Source organism: Dromiciops gliroides, chromosome 3 (genome assembly GCF_019393635.1).
Source record: "Dromiciops gliroides isolate mDroGli1 chromosome 3, mDroGli1.pri, whole genome shotgun sequence".
Lineage (NCBI taxonomy): Eukaryota > Metazoa > Chordata > Mammalia > Microbiotheria > Microbiotheriidae > Dromiciops > Dromiciops gliroides.
Window position 1 is genome coordinate 638,114,391 of NC_057863.1, and position 22,987 is coordinate 638,137,377.

A 22,987-nucleotide genomic window follows, 5' to 3' on the forward strand; every position below is an offset into this window, starting at 1 on the left:
CCTAGGCTATTCTCATTTTGGACTCATGTTTTCTAATTATATTATTCTCATATTCTATTCTGCCCTGTGTATAGTTTTTTCTCTGGTTTCCCCTATTTCTCTACTAGAGCATGGACTCTTTGAGGTTGAGGGTCATATTTATTCTTTGTACTGTTCCCCATAGTGAGCCCAGCACTCGGTGCTTTGCACATTCTTGGAACTGGATAAAATAGTAGTTGGATTAATGTGTAAATGAATAGCGGTCAGTTTAACCCTAAATAACTTCCATTTGGCTTCAGGGGAGGGTATGGGATTTTTGCTTGGGCTAATCTTAGACTGAGCTGGCTTTGGTAACCCTGAAGGGGTAAACCCACTGCCAACTGGCCTGCTGGGGGAGACTCCACAACCGAGTCCTGGAAATTTAAAATCGCAGTCCCTAGCAGGCTAATCCTCCTAATGCCCCAATGGTAAAACTGAAGCTTTCATTTCATTCCCCTTGCCTCTGAGGGTTTCCTCAGAAGAGAAGGTGGTGTTTTCCAGCTAACCCCTTCCAAAGAAACTTGGAACTTTAAAAAAAAATTAATAAATGTCAAAGGACCAGAGAAGCAAATGAGAAAGCCTACACAGGGAGCATGCAGTTAACTGGAGTAATCGGAGAGCTGTACTTTGGAAATTTCCCCCTTAACCCAAATGAACTTTTTACTCCCCCTCCATGGTGTCTCCCCTCAGCTCAGTTCTTTCTCAATCGCTAATTACTCTCCCTCTTGGTAGAAGGACTAGTCTTCTTGCTGCTGGGTCCCTGGAAGCCTGAAGGATAATTTGTGCTTTAATAGAAAAAGCAACCCTAGTGATTAAAATATTAAAAGGCATGAATCTTTTCCAGGGGGGTTGAGGCGATGAGATACCCTGTGAAGCGAGTCTTGCTTCTTTCCTCCACACACCTGATCCCTCCCGCCCCTGAATGGCGAGCAATCTTCTAATATAATCCTTTAGTGGTGCCCAGCATGAATTCGGTCTCACTGCTGACCCCATGCCACTCCTTCCTCCTCTCCGGCCCTGTGGGAAGAGGGCACTTACAGATCCTGGGTGAGTGTCACACCAGCCAATGGCCATTCTTCTGTCCTGCTTTTTTCTGAAAATAGTCCTGTTCCCAGCCATATGGAGGAGGCCCGAAAAGAAAAGGGACACTGGGGCTTAAGGGGAAGACAGATCCCTTCTCTGCCCAGTTCTAAATTAGAGCCCCATCAGCCCACGTGGACTAACAACTGGGGTGACCCAGTCATTAAAAGAAGGGCTGGAAGGAAAACTCCCCAGGCCACCTGTTGACCTCGAAAGAGACCAACCATTTAGTGGGAAGATTAGCTAGGAAGGCAAAGGGAGCTTTGGGCTGGCAGAACCTCTGCATCAGTTGGGGAGACAGAGCAGACAGCAAGAAGCCACCCCTGGCCCTGGTCCCGAATGCCCCAAAGGAAGGAAACAGAAAATTCTGTAATGTGGAAATAGTTGAACCAAACACTTTTGTTTATTTTAGGGAATGCGTCTATACACTGTACATTCAGTCACTGGCATATAAGCAGAGCTATTTTCATACATATTCTCATAGAGGCCTCTATTTTACAATATTATCTGTTTCAGGGGGGAAGGGGAAAGGACCAACAAGGTACACAGCGAGATAGATAAATATGCCAAGCTTTTTTCTGTCTTTTTTTCTTCTTTTTTTAAAATCAGGCATTTATAAACAAGAAAGCATACATTAATTACATAAAAATAGTTCTCGAATAGTAGAGTAAGTCATAATATTGTCATTAGCAGCAGCATAGGAGAAAACAGGAGAACAGAAATGTGCTGAAATGCTCTTGGCTATTATAAATGTAGATTTTTTTTCCTCAATTGAAAAAAAAATGTCATTTATGACTTCTGACAAACAAAAACACCTCCCTCAAAAACATGTGGACTTTTTTGGGGGGGAGGGGGAGAAGAGAATTTCACCTTTAATAATAAAATATTTTACCATGAAAATAAGGACCCCAAACATAAGATGGAAAATGTTAACCTACACTGAAAACTTGCCCAAAGTGTTTTCCAACCCCCCCAACAGACAAGCAAAGAATTTTTTCTTTGTTAAAAACACAACTCAGAAAACAAGACAACTACCAAGAAAGAGTTTCTGAAAAAGTAACCACCATACACACTTATAATACAACAGTGGAAAATGAAAAAAAAAAGTATTTACATGTTGAAATTTTTTTGTTTTTGCTTTTTTTTTTACATATTGGCTAGTTCTGTATGAAAAGCAGATATTATGTGTACTAGTTAGCTGCTCCATAGATATGAATGTTATTGCTGTTGGTTTTTTCCCTTCGTTAAGTCTTCTTTCAGTACAGAAACAATGAGTAATTAAACTGAATATACAATTATCTAGGTAATATATTTAAGTATAGGGAGAGTCAACAGCCTACAAAGACACCTCTTCTCCCTTCTTCTTAAAGAAAACTAAGCTGCAGCTGAGATAATGGGGTGAAAACTATGAGCACTTCTGTCTCTAAGGGACCTCGTTTTGCTGCAGTATAAAATTGTTTCATACACAGAAATCACCCAGGGAACCAATTCCCCTCCTCCTCCTCCTTCTCCTCCTCCTTCTCCTCCTCTCTCCTTCTCTTCCTCCTTCTCTAAGGCTGCCACTGTAGCAGGAGTTAGCTGCTCCTACAAGACCTGGGATTAGAAACAGACTTTGAGCAGCTACAAAACCCAGAAAAGAGCCTCTCTGTTTGTGTGGCAAGGGGCTTGGGCCCAGACACACATGAGTCAGTTCCAAGTGATTCTACTATTATCAAACAAAATAACGAAGGTGGGGGAAAGGTCCAGTCACAAGACACCCAATTTGGGGTTGTGCACGCTGAGGGTAAAAAAAAAAAAAAGAAAAATTGAAGCAACGTTAATTGACCAAAAAACAACCTAACAATGAGCTGCTGGTGAGGAGAATTTGTTCCCATAGTTTGTTCACATCATTCCGTATCATCTGTGAAATAAGACTGAGTTCCATTCATCGATGACTTTAATTTGAAAAGGTTTTTCATGGGGCTGCATATGCCAACTTGGGGCGGGGGAGGGAAGAAAAATCAACATTTCCTAGCTCTGATATGAACTGATCATCAGGAAATCAGCACAGCGGCATTTCGTGGGCAGCCTATCCCCAGCAGAATTAGTGTGAATGCTCTCAAGGGGAAAATTTGGCCTTAAAAAAAAAATCTGATGCCAAGTAACTGAATACTGTCAGGATCATGGGTGTATGTGCGTGTGTGCGTGTGTGCGTGCGTGTGTGTGTGTGTGTGTGTGTGTGTGTGTGTGTGTGTGTGTGTGATCTAACCCCATACTCTTTGGGACAAATTACTGCAAAGTGTTCAGATCTCACTGATTTTTCAAGAAACAAGGCTCAGAGTAGTTGAAAGGGGGTGGGTGGGGGGAACATGCACTTTCTGGCAGATTATGGGGGAAGGGGAGATGTCCACCAGAGGGTGAGTGAGGGTTAGTTCCCCTGCTTGAACCAAGGCTCATTCACCTGGAAGTGAAAAGGGTTTTTTATCCACTGCAGGGTAAGGAGGACCACCTACTCATACCTGAGTCTAGAACACACCAGAAACCCAGCCTAGAACCCCCTGCCACCCTCTCTGAGCATGGTGGCTTTCAAGCAAACCCAGGCCCATGGAAAAGCCTTTTGTTCTCTGTGTAATTTTTCGACTTGGCAACCTAGCACAGCAACATAGATAATGTTAGCTAACACAACTCCAAGCGCTGCTAAAATTCGATCACCTAGTTTCCCTTGAAGAAATAGCTGAAAAATACAAGTCTGGAAACACCTAAGCCTGAAACAGTATTCTGCATATTGCATAACAAAATCAACCCTTTACACAAATCAGTAATAATGCCCATTAATGAATATACATATGGCAGAGATTTTTAAATTCCATGCATATGAATTTTTAATAACTGTAAAAGAAAAACATACAAAGAAGCAAAAAACCAAAAAACAAACAATCCTCCCCCCCCCAAAAAAAACGCTGCATCGACAATGTTCCTTTTGCATTGCACGCACGTGAGAAGGGGCCAAGTCGACAGGACCAGGACCCCAACACCAGAGAATGGGGGAAGCCTGCCAATGCTCATTTCTGCCTAATTTCCATGGGTTTAGCTGTTTGTTGCTGTTGCTTTCCCGAGCTATGTCGATAATTTTTTTTTTTTGCACCTAACGCATTAACCTCCTATTAATGCTCCCAGTCACCATGGTGGTTAGAATGGGTTCAAGCATAGAATTCTTATAAAATCTTATTTCTTATGTAAATAAATACTATAATTTTAGGATGGGAAGCCGCTTCCTGTCTAGTGGAAAATCGCTTTCAAGCTTGGGCATAACAAACCTTCTATAAATTTGCACCAACGGTTGAAAGCAAATGAGATTATCTGGAATAAATGCTCTTAAGCAAGCACTAAACTCTTTTGATACTGATCAATCTAATTTCTCTATACTGTTGATAGGTATTTGGGGGCTCGGAGGGGGGAGTCACAAGTCGGTGTTGAACGTACAAGACGCAGGAAGGCACGCGGCGACCCCCCAGGATTCAGGTTTTGCATCATTACTGTTTTCTTACGTGTCCCTTGTTCAGCCAAGCACCACAGGGAATTTTCTAAGCACTTGAGTGCTGGGTAGGGTCTGTTTGAGAACACCGGGACAATAGATGTTCAAAGTGAAAACCTTTTAAGTCAAGCTGATTGATAAGCGGGAAGAAAAAGACACAGGGAGATTTCAACAAAGTGCAGTCTAAGGATGAGTTCAAACAGACAGACAGACAGAAAACAGCCCCAAGACAAAGCGATGAGATAATGCTGCGTTTTGTTCTGGTGCAGGGGTGGGGGGTCTCAGTGGATCCCAGAATGAAAGCAGCCCCCTTGGTTACACTGAACGGCATGGCCACCGATCATTCACAGCAGCGACAGAAGCGCTGGACACTCGGAGGACGTGCGCAGGGACAACCTGAACAACGGGGAGATAAATACTGTCCTTTCTGAGGAAGGGAGGGTGTAACAAAGGAAGGTGATCCAGTAAAAAACAAGAACAAAAACAAAAACAAAGTGACTGTCCTCAGAGTGGCGCTGGGGTGCGCTGGGGGGAGTCTCTGAACGGCTGTGGCCCTTTGCAGACTGGGGACGACTAGGAGCAGTGACGCAGTGACGTACGTCTTCAATAAGGCTGGGCAGCTTTTCCCTTCAATTCTCTCTCTCTCCCACACACTCTCTTCTTCTCCCAGCATTGGGGCTGGAAAACTGGGTACTTATCACTTAAAAATAAAGACTTAAAAAAACAAAAACAGAAACAAACTCACTCAAATCTCCCAATCAAACCACATGAGAGGGTCCAAGCACGGGGCCTCCCCAAGCCAGGCAGGCGGGCCGGGGCCTCGTCCCTGGCGCCGTAACCAGGCATCCAAATTGTGCATCACCAAGTGTTTGAGAGTTTTGAAAAGTTACTTATAAAAAACTTGTTCATTTCTTGGACTATCAAGTCACTGTCATTGTCTTAAATAGCTTATAACAAAAGTTTGCGTTCAAAGTGTTCCAGCAAGCGGGGTCACGGGGGAGCACCCTCGGCTCGCTGGCCAGTAGAAAATGTCGCTGTGGTGGGGTCCAAAAGGGCAGTTCAGAAACACTTGGTTGTGTTCGAGGCACAGAAGATGTTGTGCTATACGGACGGGCAGGCGGGCGGCGTGCGGGGAGAGGCGGAATTCAGTGCTTCGCTGTCCCTCCGGCACACACCAAGTCTGTCTCCTGGGCGTGGACATGCTTGGGCACACGCACAGGCACGACACGCACAGGCACGTACGCGGCCCGTCACTGGCGGTGGGAGCCACGTCAGGCTCGGGGCTCGTGCGGTAGCTCGCTGTCTAGCTCGTTCCTGTGTCCACTGCCACCGGCCTGCTGAGGGCTCGGTTTAGGCCACAGCTGCTCCTGAAGCTCCTTCACCACCTTCTCCAAGTGTTCCCGGGCTTCCCGCTCCCGCAGGAGATCTGCCCGGAGCTGTTCCCTGTCGGCCTCAGCGTGCTGAAGCTTCACCTGCAGGTCCTCAATCTGAAAGCCAAAGGAGAGGGGTGTCAGCCAGGCCTGGGTGAGAGAGGGGACCACGGACCCCACTGACACCCATAAGCCCAGGAAGCCCAGCACCAAGGACCCTTCCAGGTGTGGCTTCAGTCCCACCTCTGACAAAGCTAAGAGCTGGACCACTCGTGGGCTGGGAATTTTGGTGACTGGCCACAGGACTGAGGAAGATTTCTGGCTGGCCAGCCCAGGAGAAGGGCACCCTGTGCTCTGGGGGCAGAGGGGCCGGAACCACAGCAGGGTCTGTACGGGGCTAGTGTCTGCTCTTTCCTAGCTTCTTGGTTGAAAGGAGCATCTGAGGAGGAGGCAGCAGGCCTGGCCAGGCCACAGAAGGAGTAAGAGGAGAACTTAAGATGTACTGAGTCCATCACAGCTGGGAACCACTCCGGCACACCAGCGTTGTGGGCAGCCCCCCCACACACATCACTCAGCCCTGGCCTTATTAAGCCCAAAGGACTCTTCCCAGCCTCTCTGTGATGAACCCCCACCTGACCTATGCCTGTAGATGCGATTTCTCTGGCAGAAAATGAGGAGGAAGGAGTGGGTGGATGGGAGCCCACCTGCACCCCCTGGCAGGGCACAAGGCCCCCAGATAGAGCGCCTCTCCATCCCTTGTAATCTGCAGGGTCCTACAGAGGCCCAGTCTGGCCTACATAAACTTCTCAGAGGGAAGGGGAAAGACACCTGCGTATCCGAGTCCTGGAAGAAGGAGCCGCAGAGGGGGCTGGCTGGGCCCCACCTGTTCGGTGGCAGTAGACGCCACCCCTTGCTCCCAGGCTCCCCCTCCCTCCCTCTGTTTAGTCTGGACCCCCCTTATCAGTAAGAGGAGACGCCGGAGGCCGAGAGCACATCCCTTCCTGCAGGGCAGCAACACAATTTCACCACCCCTGCCCCTTCCTGCTCCGGAAATTTGCACGATCTTCCTTAAAGAGCCCAGGCCAGTTGCTGCAGGCAGAGGGGTCTCAGTCCCTTGAAGGGGTTCCTCCCCAATCTAGCTGATCCCGTTAGCTACTTGAGGAGACAGCTACTGAGAAATAGTGCACAAGGCCCGGATTCTAGTCCTGGCTTAGCTTCTCCTCAAAGGACCCTGGCAAGTGCCTCGTCTTGCTGAGCCTCAGTCTCCTAATTTGTAAAAAGAGCCCAATCACGCCTGCCTGGCCAATCTCACGGTGTTGTGAAAAGGGAGAGGGCTCTGGATGGGTCCTGCTAGGGGAGACGAGGCAGCACTCCTGGGGGGCCAGGGGGCCAGCTCACCTGCGCAGAGTACTTGGCCCGCAGTCGGCCAGCCTCGCAGCCCTTGTCACACACTCGGATCTGCCGGGCTTGCTCCAGCTCTCGCTTGAGCCGCAGGCGGGACTCATTGGCCTCTTTCATCTTCTTCTCATTCTCAGCCCGCAGACGCTCAATCTCTTTTCGCAGGTTGCGCTTTGCCTCAGTTGCCTCTCGAAGCTTCTCCTTCTTGGCCACTCGTAAGAACTCCAGCTCCTCCAGGAGGAAAGGGAAAGGAGGTTAGTTTGCTTTGTAAGCCCCCGGTGACCCCGTCCTCAGGCTTGGGTCAATCTCCAGCCAGCTGGGGGTGACAGGATCTGTCTTCCAGTGGCCAACACAGGCCCAGCTGATAGGATGGACACAATCCACATGACACCCATCTCTATGCAACTTCCCTGAAAGGAGGTGGTGTAGATGAGGTGTTTTATACAATTCAACACCTCCAAGTTTAAAATGCAGGGTCTAGCACAAGTCTTTCTGCATTAACATTCCATTCATTTCTAGGGACCATACTTTTTTTTTCCCCAGGGCAATGAGGGTTAAGTGACTTGCCCAGGGTCACACAGCTAGTAAGTGTCAAGGGTCTGAGGCTGGATTTGAACTCAGGTCCTCCTGAATCCAAGGCCAGTGCTTTATCCACTGTTCCACCTAGCTATCCCGGGACCATACTTTTTTTTTTTTTAAGTGAGGCAATTGGGGTTAAATGACTTGCCCAGGGTCACATAGCTAGTAAGTGTTAAGTGTCTGAGGCCGGATTTGAACTCAGGTACTCCTGACTCCAGGGCCAATGCTCTATCCACTGCACCATCTAGCTGCCCCAGGACCATACTTTTTTAAAGGTAAATTTTGGTCCCATTCCCTTTAAGCAACACATTTTCTGTTTCAAAAATGGTGACTTTGCTAAGACACGAGCAAGCTGAATTGGTGAGCCTCACAAAGGTTTGTGAGAGATTTCTGATTGGTCTTGCTTCCTAAGCAGGCCCACTGGCTCTTGCCTTTTTGCACCAGGGTACTGGGGCGGGAGGGTGGGAAGGTGTAGAAAGGAGGGATTGAGGGAAAGACATAACACCTTCATGTCCACAGAACGAAGGCCACATGGAGGGGACCAGGCTGCTCCACAGAAAGATGCCCCTTCCTTATGTTTCTGCTACATGTAAAAAGGCTATAGGACCTCCATCCAAGGTCAGGGAAGTTGGAGGCTCAGGCCAAATGGGAGGCAATGGCTGTGCTTGGAACCAAAGGAGCTTGTCGTGTGATGACCAGAATTCACCAGCTTGGGGGGTGGGGGTAGTGGGGGGTAGGGGGGAGAATCTACCATATTAATATTGACAGCTTGTGAAGTTGGGCTAGCTACACTCAAGTTTTCATCAAAAAAGGTTTTACAAAACCCAGGTAATTTACTTCCCATATCACTGTCACCCATAGTGCAAAAAAACCATTTAATTAATGTTTCCATCAGAAAGCATACCTTAAGCCAGATTTAAAAAAAGCTATTTGCCAGGGGACATTGGAAGGAAACTCAACTACATATTGACGTTAATTTTAAAAATTCAGGACCGTGCGATGCTGACAGCATTGTATTGGGCTAAAAACACTCTGCTTGTTAAACTTTCCACAGAGTTGTCAGACTGTCTCACTGCCACACTGTGCTAGACAGAGGTGTTAATTTCGCAGCCTTTGGGTGGGCCACAGAGTTCTAAACACCCTAGGAAATTAAAAAAAAAAAAACCTAAGCGCTAAATGTTCTCAGACTTTATTTACAATTTTTTTTTTGGTACACCCACACCCAAATCTCACTCCGGCTCTCAATATCACCAGGGCTGCTCATCTCATTATGCAATCTGGCAGCCTAGTACTCTGGCGAGTTCCTAGTGCATCCTCCCCTCCAGACCACACCTTGTCCGTGTCAAAAAACAAAGCCCACCCCCAAGTGAATTCAAAATGACGGGTCCGTGCAATTAGGCCCAGACGTCCTCGCAGTATCACCACGAAGAACCCCAGAAGCTCTGACGTCCTAACCACTATATTAAGTTGTTGGTTTTGCTTATGGGACAGAGCGATTTGGGAGTGGGGTGCAAATTCAGAAAGGGGAGAAAGCAGCTCAATGAGCCTGTTTGGAAGGAGGAGACCCAGGCACAGGGCAGCGGTAAATAACAGACCTACAAGGAGCATCATGGCTACCACCAGTTGGGGGCAGAGTAAAAGGTGGCTGACAGAATGAAAAGATTTGTGGGCAGAAGAAAACATGTGTCAAGGAGGGGGCTCTGATGCCCCCCATTATTCTGTGGCTCTTTTTTCATGAATGTTTCTTCTTCAGGGAATGGTCAGAACCAAGGACCTGCTCATTATTGCCTTTTTTCCCCAAAACTTTAGAAAAATCAATGATTTGTTGTGCATGCAACAGGCCCTGGGAGCCAGGCCTCCCTTGCTGGCGGGTGTCTGAGTGTACCCACTTTTGGCAAATGCACACAGTCAAAGTGTGAAATTGTCTCTGGTGCAGCTGCTCCTCACTGCCGGCACTAAAAATAGCCGGGCCTCATTATAACAGAAAAACATCCCGGCTTCATTAGCAAGAGAAGCCAGTCCGAGGCAGCCCGCCCAAGGGGGCGACTCACTCGCTGGGGTATGACGGGCATGTGGAGACATCTTGAAGACCGTCTCTGTGCCCCTCTCGGCAGTCTGGGGCTCCCAGGCCTGGATGACCTCCTCACACGCAGGGAAGGGAGACTGGCGGGGCGAGGGCGCCGGCTCAGAGGGGCTGCCTCACCCAGCAGCGCCCCCTGCTCCTCCATTACCTGGTGCAGGCTGCGCTTGGCCTGCAAGGCCGCGTTGAGCTTTTCTTCCTGCTTCACTCTCATTTTCACAACTTCATGAAGGAATTTTTCTTTGGCTTCCTTGGTGTCCAGACCACTTTCCAGGGCCTGCCTCAGATGCTCCAGTTCAGCCTCAAGCCCGTTGCCGTGAGACTCGGCGTGAGCCACGGCCTCAAAAGAAGTGCTGACCGTTCCGCCGACACCGCTGCCCCCCCCGCCACTGGGGGCCTGCATTCCTGGGGAGCTCATGTCCTTGGCTGAGCTGGATGAGGTAAAGGATGGAGAAGAGAGCGAGGACAAGGAGGAAGTGACTGAAAACAAAGACAAACCAAAAAACCAACGTTAAAAATTGGCCTCACATCTCGTGGCAAATGAACTTCAGCTGTGACGAGCACCCTTGAAGGAAGGGCTCATGCAAGACCTGAGAGGACAGGAGCGTCACCCTCAAGGCCCCTGCAGTAGGACTGGTTCTTCCAGAGCCGAGGGGCAGAGCACGCTTGCACATGCACACACATCTGCACACATACATACACTCATGCACATAAGGCATTCACTCCCACACATACTTACATACTCAAACACATTCACACTTGGGCACATCACACACACACCTGTGCACACAGACACTCACACACATACATGTATCCTCCACACATTCACACTCCTTTCAGAAATGGGAGCCCCTTCTTGAATGTGCAAGTGCACCACTTTTTTTAGGAGGAAAAGAGAAAAGTTGACTCACACTTACATTCCTCTCTGCTCTCCACTTCCACATCTGCCTCGGAATCCTTCTCATCTTCTGGGGCAGTGCCAGGGACCAAGGTCTCCGGCATGCCAGGATTCTCCATAGGCAACTTTCTTTTCCGGGGCTGTATGGAAGTGGTGATGGGCTCAGGAGCCCGGGACACGATGGTGGTGCAGGGGGGGCTGCTCACAATCTTCTGCTGTGTGGGAGGAGCTAATGCCACATTGGGAGCCACGGCATTCTCGAAACTCTTATAAGAATAAAAACTGCAGAAAGGTGGAGAAAGCATGAGCCGGGGGCTACTGCAGAGAACCGCCCAGCACAGCAAACAGAACATTTGATTAAAACAAGTACTCTTGGGAAAACAGAACAAATTCAGTAACACTAACATGCCAAACAAAGAGAGAGGCAGCCTGGTGCTTCTGACCTAGAACAGACTGGCTATGTGGCCTCTCGGTACCCCATGTGAGCCCTAGGACCTTACTTTATAGAGGGATTGTGGTGTCTACATCTGTGAAGGGAATGCTTACACTGAGGAGATCACAGGTTTGGACCCCATATTCAAATGAGTTTGAACCAAATGGGGGCCAAATGTCTCCAAAAGGGCCACCCAACAAACACCACAAAATGCTATGGTTTGCAGGTATCTGTGCACGGGCATTGCCCCAATGGGTGGGGCTGATGTCAAGAAGTGAACCCGCTTTCTTGACACCACCATATTATCAGCTGCTCTTAGACAGTTGCCTGACCTTTCTGATGACCTTGTTCATTTAGAAAAAGAGATTTAGGGGCAGCTAGGTGGCGCAGTGGATAGAGCACCAGCCCTGGATTCAGGAGGACCTGAGTTCAAATCCGGCCTCAGACACTTGACACTTACTAGCTATGTGACCCTGGGCAAGTCACTTAACCCTCATGGCCGTCCCCCCACCCCCAAAAAGGCAAAAACCAAATCTCAGTCCAAGGGCACTCCATGAGAGCAAGGGACTAGCAAGAGTCATTTGATTCCGTGCCCCACAGAGGTACAGTGCAGGGCCATGGGTGTGTCCACAAAACCCAGAGGTCCATCCTTGCAGCTCCCACATCAAGCTCACTCTCAGGAGGGGAAGCTCACCTGTCTCGAATCAGTGCAGGAAGGTGTGTGGAAAGCTCTTTCTCATTTGAAGAAACAGCAGGGGACCAAGGTCGGAAAGCAGACAAGCGCTGACGGGGATGCACGCAGCCGATGCTCTGTTTCAAAAAGCAAGTCAGTCATGAGAGGACGCGATAAAGAGTGTTCCCTTTAACAGACAGAGGTCCCTAGTGCACATTTCAAAGAGGGTCTAGGAGGCTTCAGCCTCCCATCTTGCATCTGGCCTCCAGGCCTCATATGGCACTGCCTGCAACTGTTGGTTGGAATCCCACCCCAGACTGCACTGGGACCCTCAGGAGAGGGCCAGCCTTTTCTGTCCTTAAAGAGCAAACACACTGGCATTCTTCCAAGAGAACGGCAGAGTCCGACCCTCTCCTCCAGTGCAGCTACAGACCCAGTTTTAATTCAGAAAGCATAAACAGGATGATTAAAAAATCACCTTATTGGAACTTGCCAAGCGGAGCCAGCTGGGCTGCTTGTCCTTCTCCGAAGGAGACTGGGCAGAGGAATCATCTGTTTTGGGCTTGATGGCTGTAGGGGCTTCAGAGGGGACCTGAAGACAACAGGAAAGAGGTCCGGTTAGAGAAGGGAAGGCCTGTGACTCCAGGATGCTGTGGCACAAAGACTAGAAGCAGCCGCTCTCTGTTGGAGAACGGTCACTTCTCAGTGACACAAGTGAAATATGGAGAACACAACCAGACACAGGGTAATATTGACCACGTTCATCCACTACAGACAGAGAAGGAGGATTCAAAGATGCATCTAGGGGACGGTTCCCCCAGGTGATCCATTTCCTGGCCACACATTTCTCTCTGCTAATCAATCCTTTTATTTTACAAAACAACAAGGACGACAACAAAACCCGCATCTAAGAAGGAAGCCGCTGTTGGGGTGTCATTTTGTGCTGTCTGGCCAGATGGGGCGTAAAAAGGTAAATGTGACGCCATTTCTGAGCCGGAGGAATTGCTTCAATGAGAACACAGCCGACTTTGTTCTTTCTTGGGGATGGTTGTTATGGGATGACTTCACCACATCCCAGCTGCATTGGGTTGGGGGGAAGTGCCAGAATCCTGTCGCGCCTTTTCCACAAGGGCCTTGGCTCGGACCTGGACATCCCCCACCCAACAGTGTGAGCAAGGCCTTTGGCAGATGCAATGGTTCTACTTTAATGTCACTCACAAGGAAGGTCTCTAGCCTAAGCATGTCTGCAATGGGTATTTGAAGAAAACCTGGTCCCTGTTGAGATCTTTATTATTCTGGGGAATTTTGAGCTGCAGCTCCCCTCCCCACCTGGCCAGGGGATGAGGAGCCTGCTGCTTTCTCAGCTGAGATGAGAGGAGGGTCCAGGTTAGAAAATGGATCCCTCTTTTTAATCCTTCCACCCCCTTGGGTACCTACCTCCTCCCACAGAGGCAAACTGAGAAAGCACAGCCCCGCTGCCCATGTGATGGCACAGTTCATTTTGCTCTGAGAGCCAGCACTAGCTAGCCTGTGGAGTCCTCGAATCGGGTGCCTTCTCCTTACTTATTTATGAGTGAGGTTAACAGTGGAGGGTCTGTGAAAACAGGGCCCAAAGGCCACCACCTTAAAAACACGTGGCTGAGCATCCACTTATCCTGCCACAAAGCCAAGCGTCAGTCTATCATGGACGTCCGCAGCCTGGGCTTCCCAGCTCCAAATGTGTGCACAACACCTAAGTCCATATAAGCAAAGGAGAATGCCTCTCAATTCCAACACCAAAATAAGAAAGACTCGACTGTCCCCCCACGCCCAAACAATGGGTTTGGAACAGGCTCTTTCTTTTGCAGATACAGCCTGTGCAGAAGTGGTGACGGCATCCAGAAGGTATTTGGAAAGTATCTAATGATCCCAGGCTGACCATTAGGGAGGGAGAGGAGGGAAGGGCCGGGAAGGGAGGAGGAGAGGCTGGACTGAACAAGGCAACAACAGGTGGTGAGCCTCAGGCCTGAGAACTGGAACCGCCCCTCACTTAGCTGCAGGAGGGACATTCTGTTCAGACTGGCCTCTCCTCTGAGGCTGCACACAGCCTGGACAGGGTGGCTACTACAGGTGAAGTAGAAAAACTAGCACCTTGGGGGAAAGAGGAGGAAATGGTCAAGGAGAAGAGGATGTTATTTGCATTTTGAAAGGGGGCAAGATCCCTGTTCATTCTCTCCCCACCCCCTTTTTTTTTAAACAGAAGTACCAGGTTGATATCCTGAGAGCTAAAACTAGAGGGTGGGTTGAAATGACTGGAGGGCATCTATATTGGGAGCAACAGAGCACGAGTGGGCAGGCAGGTCCTCCTTCCCACCCCCACCCCCAGACCCTCCAGTGAAGAGGCCAAGGAAGAGAGAGGCTCTTCTCCATTTCACAGACACACTGGAGAGAATCAAGCATTGCAGAGGAGAAATGCAGGTGGATCGGTTAAGGGTGATAAGGCACGCAAGGAAGCCTGCCCTACAGTGGAAGTCTACAGGGGCATGAAACTCTTGGGAAGATGAACCAACAGACCAAAGACCACTGGCCACTTCCCAATCCCCTGCCCCCCTCGGCCTTCTGGTTAATAGTGTGGGGGCTCCCGAAGGGCAGGTGTGTGTGGGTGCAACGTGCTTTCTCCCAGTCCCCAGAGCCACTGGGTATGGACAGCAGCTGCTCCCTTGCTGGCTAATTCCCGTTTCAGCATGAGGTCTGGGCTGCCTGCAAAGCAGTGGATCTCATCTCAGTCTGGGTCTGGTGACTCCAAAGAAGAATAACTCCAAATGGAGGACACGGGTCCGGGTCTGGATGCAGATAGCCCATCCACGAAGTTGGCTTCTCCCAATACACCATCAACAAAGCAAGTAGAGACAAGCAGAAAGGGCTATTTCAAGCTGTCTGAGATGCCATCTTCCAAGGCAAGTTTATCTGGGCTCCAAAGGCCAGGACAGAGCTGAATGTACACGTTTCACCCTTAGCACCTCAGTTTGTCCTGCTGGGCAATTTCCTCAAATTCTAGCCCTTGAGCCAAGGGGATCCCTTTGCTGGCTGCTCTCATTTAAATCCCTACAGGCCCTGCTCCTCTTGGCTCCAACCGCCAAGTCAAAGAGGGGGGGTCCCCTGTGCCCTCTAGGCCGCTATGCAAACTAAGACAACTCTTTGGTGGGGGGAGGGGAGGGAGGTGACACCTTAGAGAGAAAGAGAAAGGTTGAATATAGCCAGGAAACATGGGTGTTTCCACTTCCTAACAAACCCAGCAGTTAAGAAACTGTGTGTCTAGACTCTAAGCCAAGCACTAAACCAACGTCCTGGTCGTTGTTTACTTAGTGAACTTAGAGGGTGATACTGTTAAAAGACGGAAACCCTGTTCACACTGTGGCCCTGATGTTCAGAGTGGAGGCTCCCACTGGAGGTCCATCCAGGTCGGCCTCCAGGTGGAGGCCCAGGAGCTAGGGGGTCAGGCAGGCTTGGCTATGCTGCTGTCATCTAAATCTGACAGGTTCGAGAGACAATCACTTCTGGGTCCCAAAAGCCAGAGGGGAGGGAGTCGGGGGAGGGGGACAGTCAGTGGGGAAGAAGGAGACTGAAAACACGCCCATGGTGATGAAGCGCCTTGCAATGGTGGCTACCATGTGACTGTGAGCAAGTTACTTCCCCTCCCGGGGACTCAGTTTACTCTTTTATCCAAAAAAGAGCCAGGGGATTGATCTCTGAAGGTCCTTCGAGCTCTGGGTCCATCTCACTTTCCTGAAGGCTTTTTGGGGGGATCAGCTTAAGGGTTCACAGGACCTTAAGGTTCAGAACTGTAACAAGCCTCAGAAATCATGCACCCCGCCACCTGACCCTACAGAGGAGGAGACTGAAGTGCAGTCAGGAGGACGACCCTCCCACAGTCATTTTTTAAGTGGGAGATCACAATTCAAGCATTTCCAGTTCATTATATACATTTTCTTTCATACATTTCAAAGAGAATAGAGAGACATCTTATTCAGATGAGAGCTGAGTAAGAGGGATCCCCTCAGAAATCAATCTTGCACACCCCTTCTCCAAACTCTGCAAGGGAGATGGGAAGCCTCTCCATCCCTCCCACACGGATTTTTTAAACTCACAATTTATTATTTAAACAGTTTCTTTTATAGCTAGCGAATACAAAGAGTTTAGGGTCGGTTACACCATGAAAAGGGTGGAGCTTCCTGTCTCTACAGATACTGAAATGGGGCGTGAAAATTAAGCCAAGTTCTCACCAAGAGAAAAACCACAAGCCCAGGCGCCTGTCTGAGCCTGATTTTGAGAAACCTCAAAGATAGACTTCTCTGGGGGTAAAAAGTGTCAGACAAATGAGAGACTCAAGTGCAGGGGTAAGCAGGCAGCAGTAGCAGCAAACAAGTTTACACACACACACACACACACACACACACACACACACACACACACACACACACACACACACACACACCTGAAGACCAAACACCTGCTCAATCTGGGACAGGAACGACAGGGGAGGCCAGCCTAACAGTTTATGTTTGGACAAAAGACCAGGTCAATGAGTGACTGAGTCCCCCTTCTTTTTTATGATTCAAATCTCAGTTATATGTAGAAGCACAGGGTCACTGAATATTGGGATGCTAGGCTGATGTGCCTTGGAAAAAGGTCAGGACCCACCCTTGACATGAAGCTGGGTAACCTCACCTTCCCACAAAAACCATGTGTCTTTGTTTTTTGTGTGAGGCAATTGGGGTTAAGTGACTTGCCCAGGGTCACACAGCTAGTATTAAGTGTCTGAGGTCAAATTTGAACTCAGCTCCTCCTGACTCCAGGGCCGGTGCTCTATCCACTACACCACCTAGCTGCCCTGGTTTTTTTTTTGTTTTTTGTAAGAACCATGTGTCTTTGGGAGTCTCAGCACCTCTCTCAACGACAGGAGGATTTGAGAATAGCCCTCTGTGAAACAGGAGGACCTTGGTGGTGGTTGGTGAGATGCCTCAACACCAGTTCCAAAAACACATTTCCATCGGTCTTCAAACACTCTCATGGAGCTGTGGCCTCATCAGTTGTGGCTGGTCCCTTCACCAGTGCGGTTCTCATCTGTGCCTATCCAATCAACGCAACCCATCTATACCAAGAACCTTGAAGTAAGGTACAGTCTGCCCAGCCCCCAAACCTTGGCAAACTCATGTCTCTAGGATCCACACATCAATTCTCCAGAGCTGGTGTCTCTGAGACACTCCTATAACCAGCAGTGTTGCCACTGCTGATCTCCAAGGGTCCCTTGTAAGGTCAAACTATTCAAGAGTCCTAGTGAAAAGGACTATCTCAAGAATGTTCACAGGGTCAGGAGGTCAGTTCACCTCTTCCTTCTCTATAACAAAACTCAATTCTGAGCAATCAGGGTAGGGAAAGGTAGGGAAAGGAGCTGAAGGCAGGCCCGACAGCCTTCGCTGGTTGGCTCACCTGTCATTCTGGCCTGGGAGAATTCTTCTCAGGGGATCTGCAAATACTAATGAACACCAAGGGTCCAAGACCCCCTGATGACTTACAGGCCTGGCTATGACTTTCCCAGAAAGGCGATGAACTCCACAGAAACCAATGACTGCCCATGCTACTGATTAAGAGCAGGTCATTTACCTCATTCACACTCTTCATCCAACCTCGACCAACTCAGCTGAAGCCAAATGAGGGCACTGAGTCTTACAATGTCCTACTGAGAGATGGCACTGGCAGGGCCCCCCCAGAGGGCTGGTCATGGGCCAGAAGGCCAGGACATGAACCATATCACACACTAGAATCAGATTCTGAGTGCCGAGGGATGTCTAACTCCTGAGGGCCGTCTGATGAAAATAAATCAACTGATGTCAAAGGAAACCCGAGAAGTTGAGAAACCTCAATAAGAAATCAATAACCAAGATCCCAGCAGGCACTGCTCTACTTCCAGACCCCTGGCAGGACCAGGGAGTTGGGCTTGCTCACTCAAGATCTTGTGTTAAGGCCCAGTGGTGACCAATAAAGCAGCGAGTTTACAGAGAACCAAGCTTTTATGGGGCCTGAAGAAAAATATTTAGTCTGAGTTGGCTTGACAGGAATAAATGACTTGTCTTGATAAAGACAAGTTATTTGGAGAATTATAATGCAGAACTAAGCATACTGTCTCCCTCCACAGAACTTGGAAAAGGAGAAAAATTGGCCAATATCTACACATTGATTTGAGGATCCACTTTAAGCTCACTTCTAAGGCTTGTGGAATAGATATCAGGTCTAAGGCAGACCCTGAATGCCTTCTCTTGTCTGGGCAGTGTGTACATACATGGCTGGTGAGAATAACTATGCACAACTATTTCCCCACCAATTCCCAACTCTGAAGTTGCAAGCTTGATGTAAAATCTTCAGACGGGAAAAGAAAAAGAAGAAAAAGAAAGGAAAGGTATCCCGAGAGCACGCCCTGGCTGCCATCTAATGTGCCAGCCTCCCTGACCGCACACCCTCTCCCCAGTGGCTCTCCTTAGGCTGACTCGGCCACATCCAGAGCAGTTCTACTCTCCCCACCAGGGTCAGTTAGGGATGTTACATAACACGCCCCTTCACACTGGGGCCACTGCAGAAAGTCTGCTCAACTGGGAACAAAATGTTCCTTCTGTTAAAAAGTCTTCAATCGTCCTGTGATTCCTCCTGTCAGCCTTCCTCACGTGCAAGCATACTTCCCTCCAGTGCCTGCATATACCCAAGAGTGACTGACACACCAGAGCCCTCACACACATGTAGCGTTGTCTAGAAAAGGGAAAACAATCACATCGCCACTGCCTTTGACTGTGATTTCCTATCACTCTTCGAGGAAATATTTCTTTATGCTCTACTGTCTTCATAAAAAAAAAAAAGGGTGGGGATGGGGTGGGGGTGGGGAAGAGAACAAATGTTCAAGGAAACTGGCTGGTTGCCATCCCTCGGCCGGGCTCACGCCAGCTCATCCTCGCCAACAGTGGAACGAGATCAAAAAACTTTCAGCCTAATTTCCTAACAGTTTGTTCCAGTTGCTATCATCAGAAACTGACCCTGTTGCTTAGTTTTAATTTTGCTATAAGAAAAAAAATGTAAACAATTTGGTTTTTAAAGTGCTTGATGTAACTGGCAGCCCCAGAGGGGACCTGACTATGAGGAAATGGGGCTCTTCCCACTCCACACACAGAGAAGCCTATTCCTGAGGAGGTAGACTAGTTGTGTGTACCTCCTGGTCTATTAGAGGCCTTTACCCTGGCTTAAAACTTGACTTGAAGAAGGCACCTTGGAAACCTAGCTGTTGGAATAAGCCACGCTCAAAAAGCACCTTGCGGTCAAGGAAGCTCGTGTGTCCACGCACATGGCTTTTTCTTGAGATTGGGAGGGTGACGGTAGAAGGTTAAAGCGGGGAGTGGAAAGGCGGGAATGCTCTTGTTTTGTATGTGATCATGCGATCTAGAAATCACCGTTCTAACCCCTCCCCTACTCCCCACACAGGGTTTGTAACTGGAAGGAGCTTAAGAGACCCATCTGCTTGTCCAAACGTCTCAGACAACTGTGGAGAGGCCTAGAAAGGCACACAGAGAACCCAAGCAGGCCTGACTCCAAATTCAGTGCTCTGGGTAGGCTGCTTATTATAGGCCCAAGGCAATGTTTCACATACAGCAGGTGTCCAATACATGGTTGTTGATCTAAACTGATAAGGGAAATGTGCACAGAAAAGGGTTAACTTCCATAGCTATTTAAAACATAAACCAAAAAACTGAATTCCCTGATTCAAATAACCAGAGCCATTTTTTAAAAAGGAAAGTAGGTTCTTACCCCCCTGGAATTTGTGAACATTCAAGGTTTTCCATATATAATGAAGCTGTTAAGGCCTTTAGACAAGGCAAGGAAAATGATCTATACCGGAAGGAGTAACAACAACAACAGCAACTGTATGTAGTTAGAATGAAGAAAGACATTCCATTTTTTCCTCTTGGTTAATAATATTTATTTGAATACTTGGGGCTGGGTGATTCTCCTCCACCTGTTAGAAAAAAAGCGGCTTAGGGGGCGGCTAGGTGGTGCAGTGGATAAAGCACTGGCCCTGGATTCAGGAGTTCCTGAGTTCAAATCCGTCCTCAGACACTTGACACTTACTGGCTGTGTGACCCTGGGCAAGTCACTTAACCCCCATTGCCCCACAAAAAATAAAATAAAATAAAAAAGAAATATTAAAAAAAAAAGAAAAAAAGCGGCTTAGAGGGAAACCCTTAGGCTACAACAATTACTCCATTTCATTCAAATCAAGATTTCTCTCTTGAACAAGAGGCACCATTTTAACTTTGGTCTAGATTGGGTTTCAGGCGCATCTTCACAAAGGAAAACCACACTCCTTTTCTTTTATAATAAGCAACTGCCAGTTGAAGCCTGCTGGTCTAAGAAGCTCTGAGCCCTCATCCTTGAAGCTGCTCCCAGACACCCACAGAACCGACGGGGCTGACGAAATCTGGGGCTGATTTTAGACAGGCAGACCCTGACAGCATCCTTGCTCATCACCACATCAAAAAAACCAGTGAGGGTCCACAGCTGGGATGGGGCTTTTGAAAAATCCAAGTTAAATAAAAAATATGCGAGTACAGTTGGAACACAGCTGTGGGCATGCCATTTTTCTTTCCTTTAGGAAGGCCCCCCTTCTCATGCGTGTGTGTACATACGTGCACATGCAATAACGTGCTCGGTACACACAAGCCGGGGCCCAGAGAGGAGAGGATGCAGGCCAGCAGCACACACTTTCCCCAAGTAAGAAATACTGTCCCCAGCTGTGTGAAATCTTTGAGTTGTGTTGCTGAAATCTTCAGATGTCAATAGCCCTTCCCCTAGTCTGCAGCCTTATGAGGACCACGGGGCCATGTGCTGCTGTGGACACGACGGAGCCAATGAGATGCTTTGACTTAGGCAATAAGCTTATTCCAATCATAAGCACTTTATGAAGCAGAAACTAAAAATTCTGCATATTAAATTATAGTTAATTTCTATGATAAAATTGGAGCCCTGTTCCAGTGTGAAAACTAAATGGCTGTGAGAATGAGGTGGTGTGAGGGGGGTGGCGTGTTGGGCTTGTGGACAGGCAGAATTCGATTGCTGTGAGGATCAAATGCACTAACAGCCTTCTCAGGCTCCCCAGAAGCCATCAGTAGGACTCTTCGAGGGCTCACAGAGAACACAGCTGCCACAAGACTGAACTCCAAGTGTCTAGCAGCAGCACCACGAGTTGACACCAAAAAACAGATTGTAAGGGGCAGTGGGATCATGGAAGGGGACTTGGTCAGTCTGCTGGCTAGTCACGCAGAGCCCTGGCCACTGGGTAGGGGTGGGCAAGTCTAACCCTAAGCGGGAGTCTTCCGCTACCCTGCCAAATGGAGGGGGCAAAAGGAGGGCGGTGTTAAGGCGGCCTAGGCAGAGGAGCACAACAGTAAGCTTGCGGCAGAGCCGAAGGAAGCCAAGACATTCTGATTCCATAAAAATCAGGCTCACACACTGACTCCTAAACTACAGCAGAGTGGAAGTGACGTGGGCTGACGCAGGACAGCAGAAGAAGCCTGTTGTGCCATCACTCACTGTATTTCAGGGAAAATGAAAAGAATGCCCTGTCAGCTCGAGCTGCCTGTGAGAACTCAGAAAATCAACACTGGTGCAGCTTCCTGATCCCTGGTGGGAAAGAAGGAATAAAAAAGAAAACGGGGAGAAAGACGACGGCTGCTGACAGACTTTTCAGGGCAGTGAACCGGGCCAGGAGCTCCAACAGCTCTGAGTCAGAGGGCCTAGAGCAGGAAAAAACGTTTGTTTGTTTTGTTGCCAGACTCTGTTCCTTGCTGCAATCAAAGTGATATGCTCGCGCGCGCGCTCTCACACACACACACACACACACACACACACACACACACACACACACACACACACACACACACACACCCCCTCTCTCCTCTTGCTGTGTCTACCTGGAAATACTCGAGGCATGTGACAATAAAATTTCAAAGCTTCCATTAAAGGACAAGTTTAGGCACCAAACAAAACAACAAAATTAAGTCAGCAATCTCCTACCAACACCAGGCAAAAAAGAAAAGGATGATGTAATCGAAAGAGGGAGGGCAGCAAGGGGACTCTAAATGGAGAAAGTCCAGATTGCAAGGGCCTAAGAAAGCAAATCCCCTTTTTCACACCACCCCTCCATAATTTCTGAATGCCTGGTTGGACTGCCAGCCAATGGGAAACAACATGAAACTAATTTCACTTTGGGCTAATTCCCTAAGTCAATGAAACAGAATCCCATCATCTTTGGCCAAAAGCATACGACATGAAATTTGATTTTAACATGGAGTATGACTTTTTTTTTTTTTGCAGGGCAATGGGGGTTAAGTGACTTGCCCAGGGTCACACAGCTAGTAAGTGTCAAGTGTCTGAGGCTGGATTTGAACTCAGGTACTCCTGACTCCAGGGCCGGTGCTTTATCCACTGCACCACCTAGCCACCCCCGGAGTATGACATCTTAAATCTTAGTTTTAAAAAAAGAGTAAAGGGGACATTTGATTGAATTTACTAATGCTTCTTCCAAAATAAGGGGAGCTGTTAGTTTTATTGTACTTTCAGCTGCTTTGTTGTTGTAGTTTAGTTGTTTTTCAGTCATGTTCAACTCTTTATGATCCATTTGAAGTTTTCTTGGCAGAGATACTGGAGTGGTTTGCCATTCCTTCTCCAGCTCATTTTATAGATGAGGAAACTGAGGTAAGTGGTGTTAAGTGATTTGCTCAGGGTCACACAGCTAGCAAGTGTCTGACTCTAGGCCTGGTGTGCTATCTACTTCGCCACCTCGAGAAAAGGTGAGAAGTATGTGGCAGGTGTAATTGTCCTACAAGAAGAACAATTTTTTTATTAATAAAGTATTTTATTTTTTTC

General features: G+C 48.4%; 1 protein-coding gene across 5 annotated transcripts in view; it reads right to left on the reverse strand.

The window, feature by feature from the left end:
• Positions 1-1,482: 1,482 nt before the first annotated feature.
• SKI (SKI proto-oncogene) overlaps positions 1,483-22,987 on the reverse strand; it is a 136,550-nt gene continuing 115,045 nt past the window's right edge. The window contains exons 2-7 of one of the 5 annotated variants that reach the window (XM_043992137.1): positions 12,522-12,635; positions 12,065-12,180; positions 10,957-11,219; positions 10,191-10,519; positions 7,381-7,611; positions 1,483-6,099 (exon numbers count right to left, since the gene is read on the reverse strand). In XM_043992137.1, coding sequence (XP_043848072.1) covers positions 5,884-6,099; positions 7,381-7,611; positions 10,191-10,519; positions 10,957-11,219; positions 12,065-12,180; positions 12,522-12,635 — 1,269 coding nt within the window. In that variant the 3' untranslated portion in view covers positions 1,483-5,883. Of the gene's footprint in view, positions 6,100-7,380; positions 7,612-10,190; positions 10,520-10,950; positions 11,256-12,064; positions 12,181-12,521; positions 12,636-22,987 lie in introns of all 5 variants that reach the window. The other 4 variants (XM_043992136.1, XM_043992134.1, XM_043992135.1 and 1 more) reach the window with 4 other exon arrangements.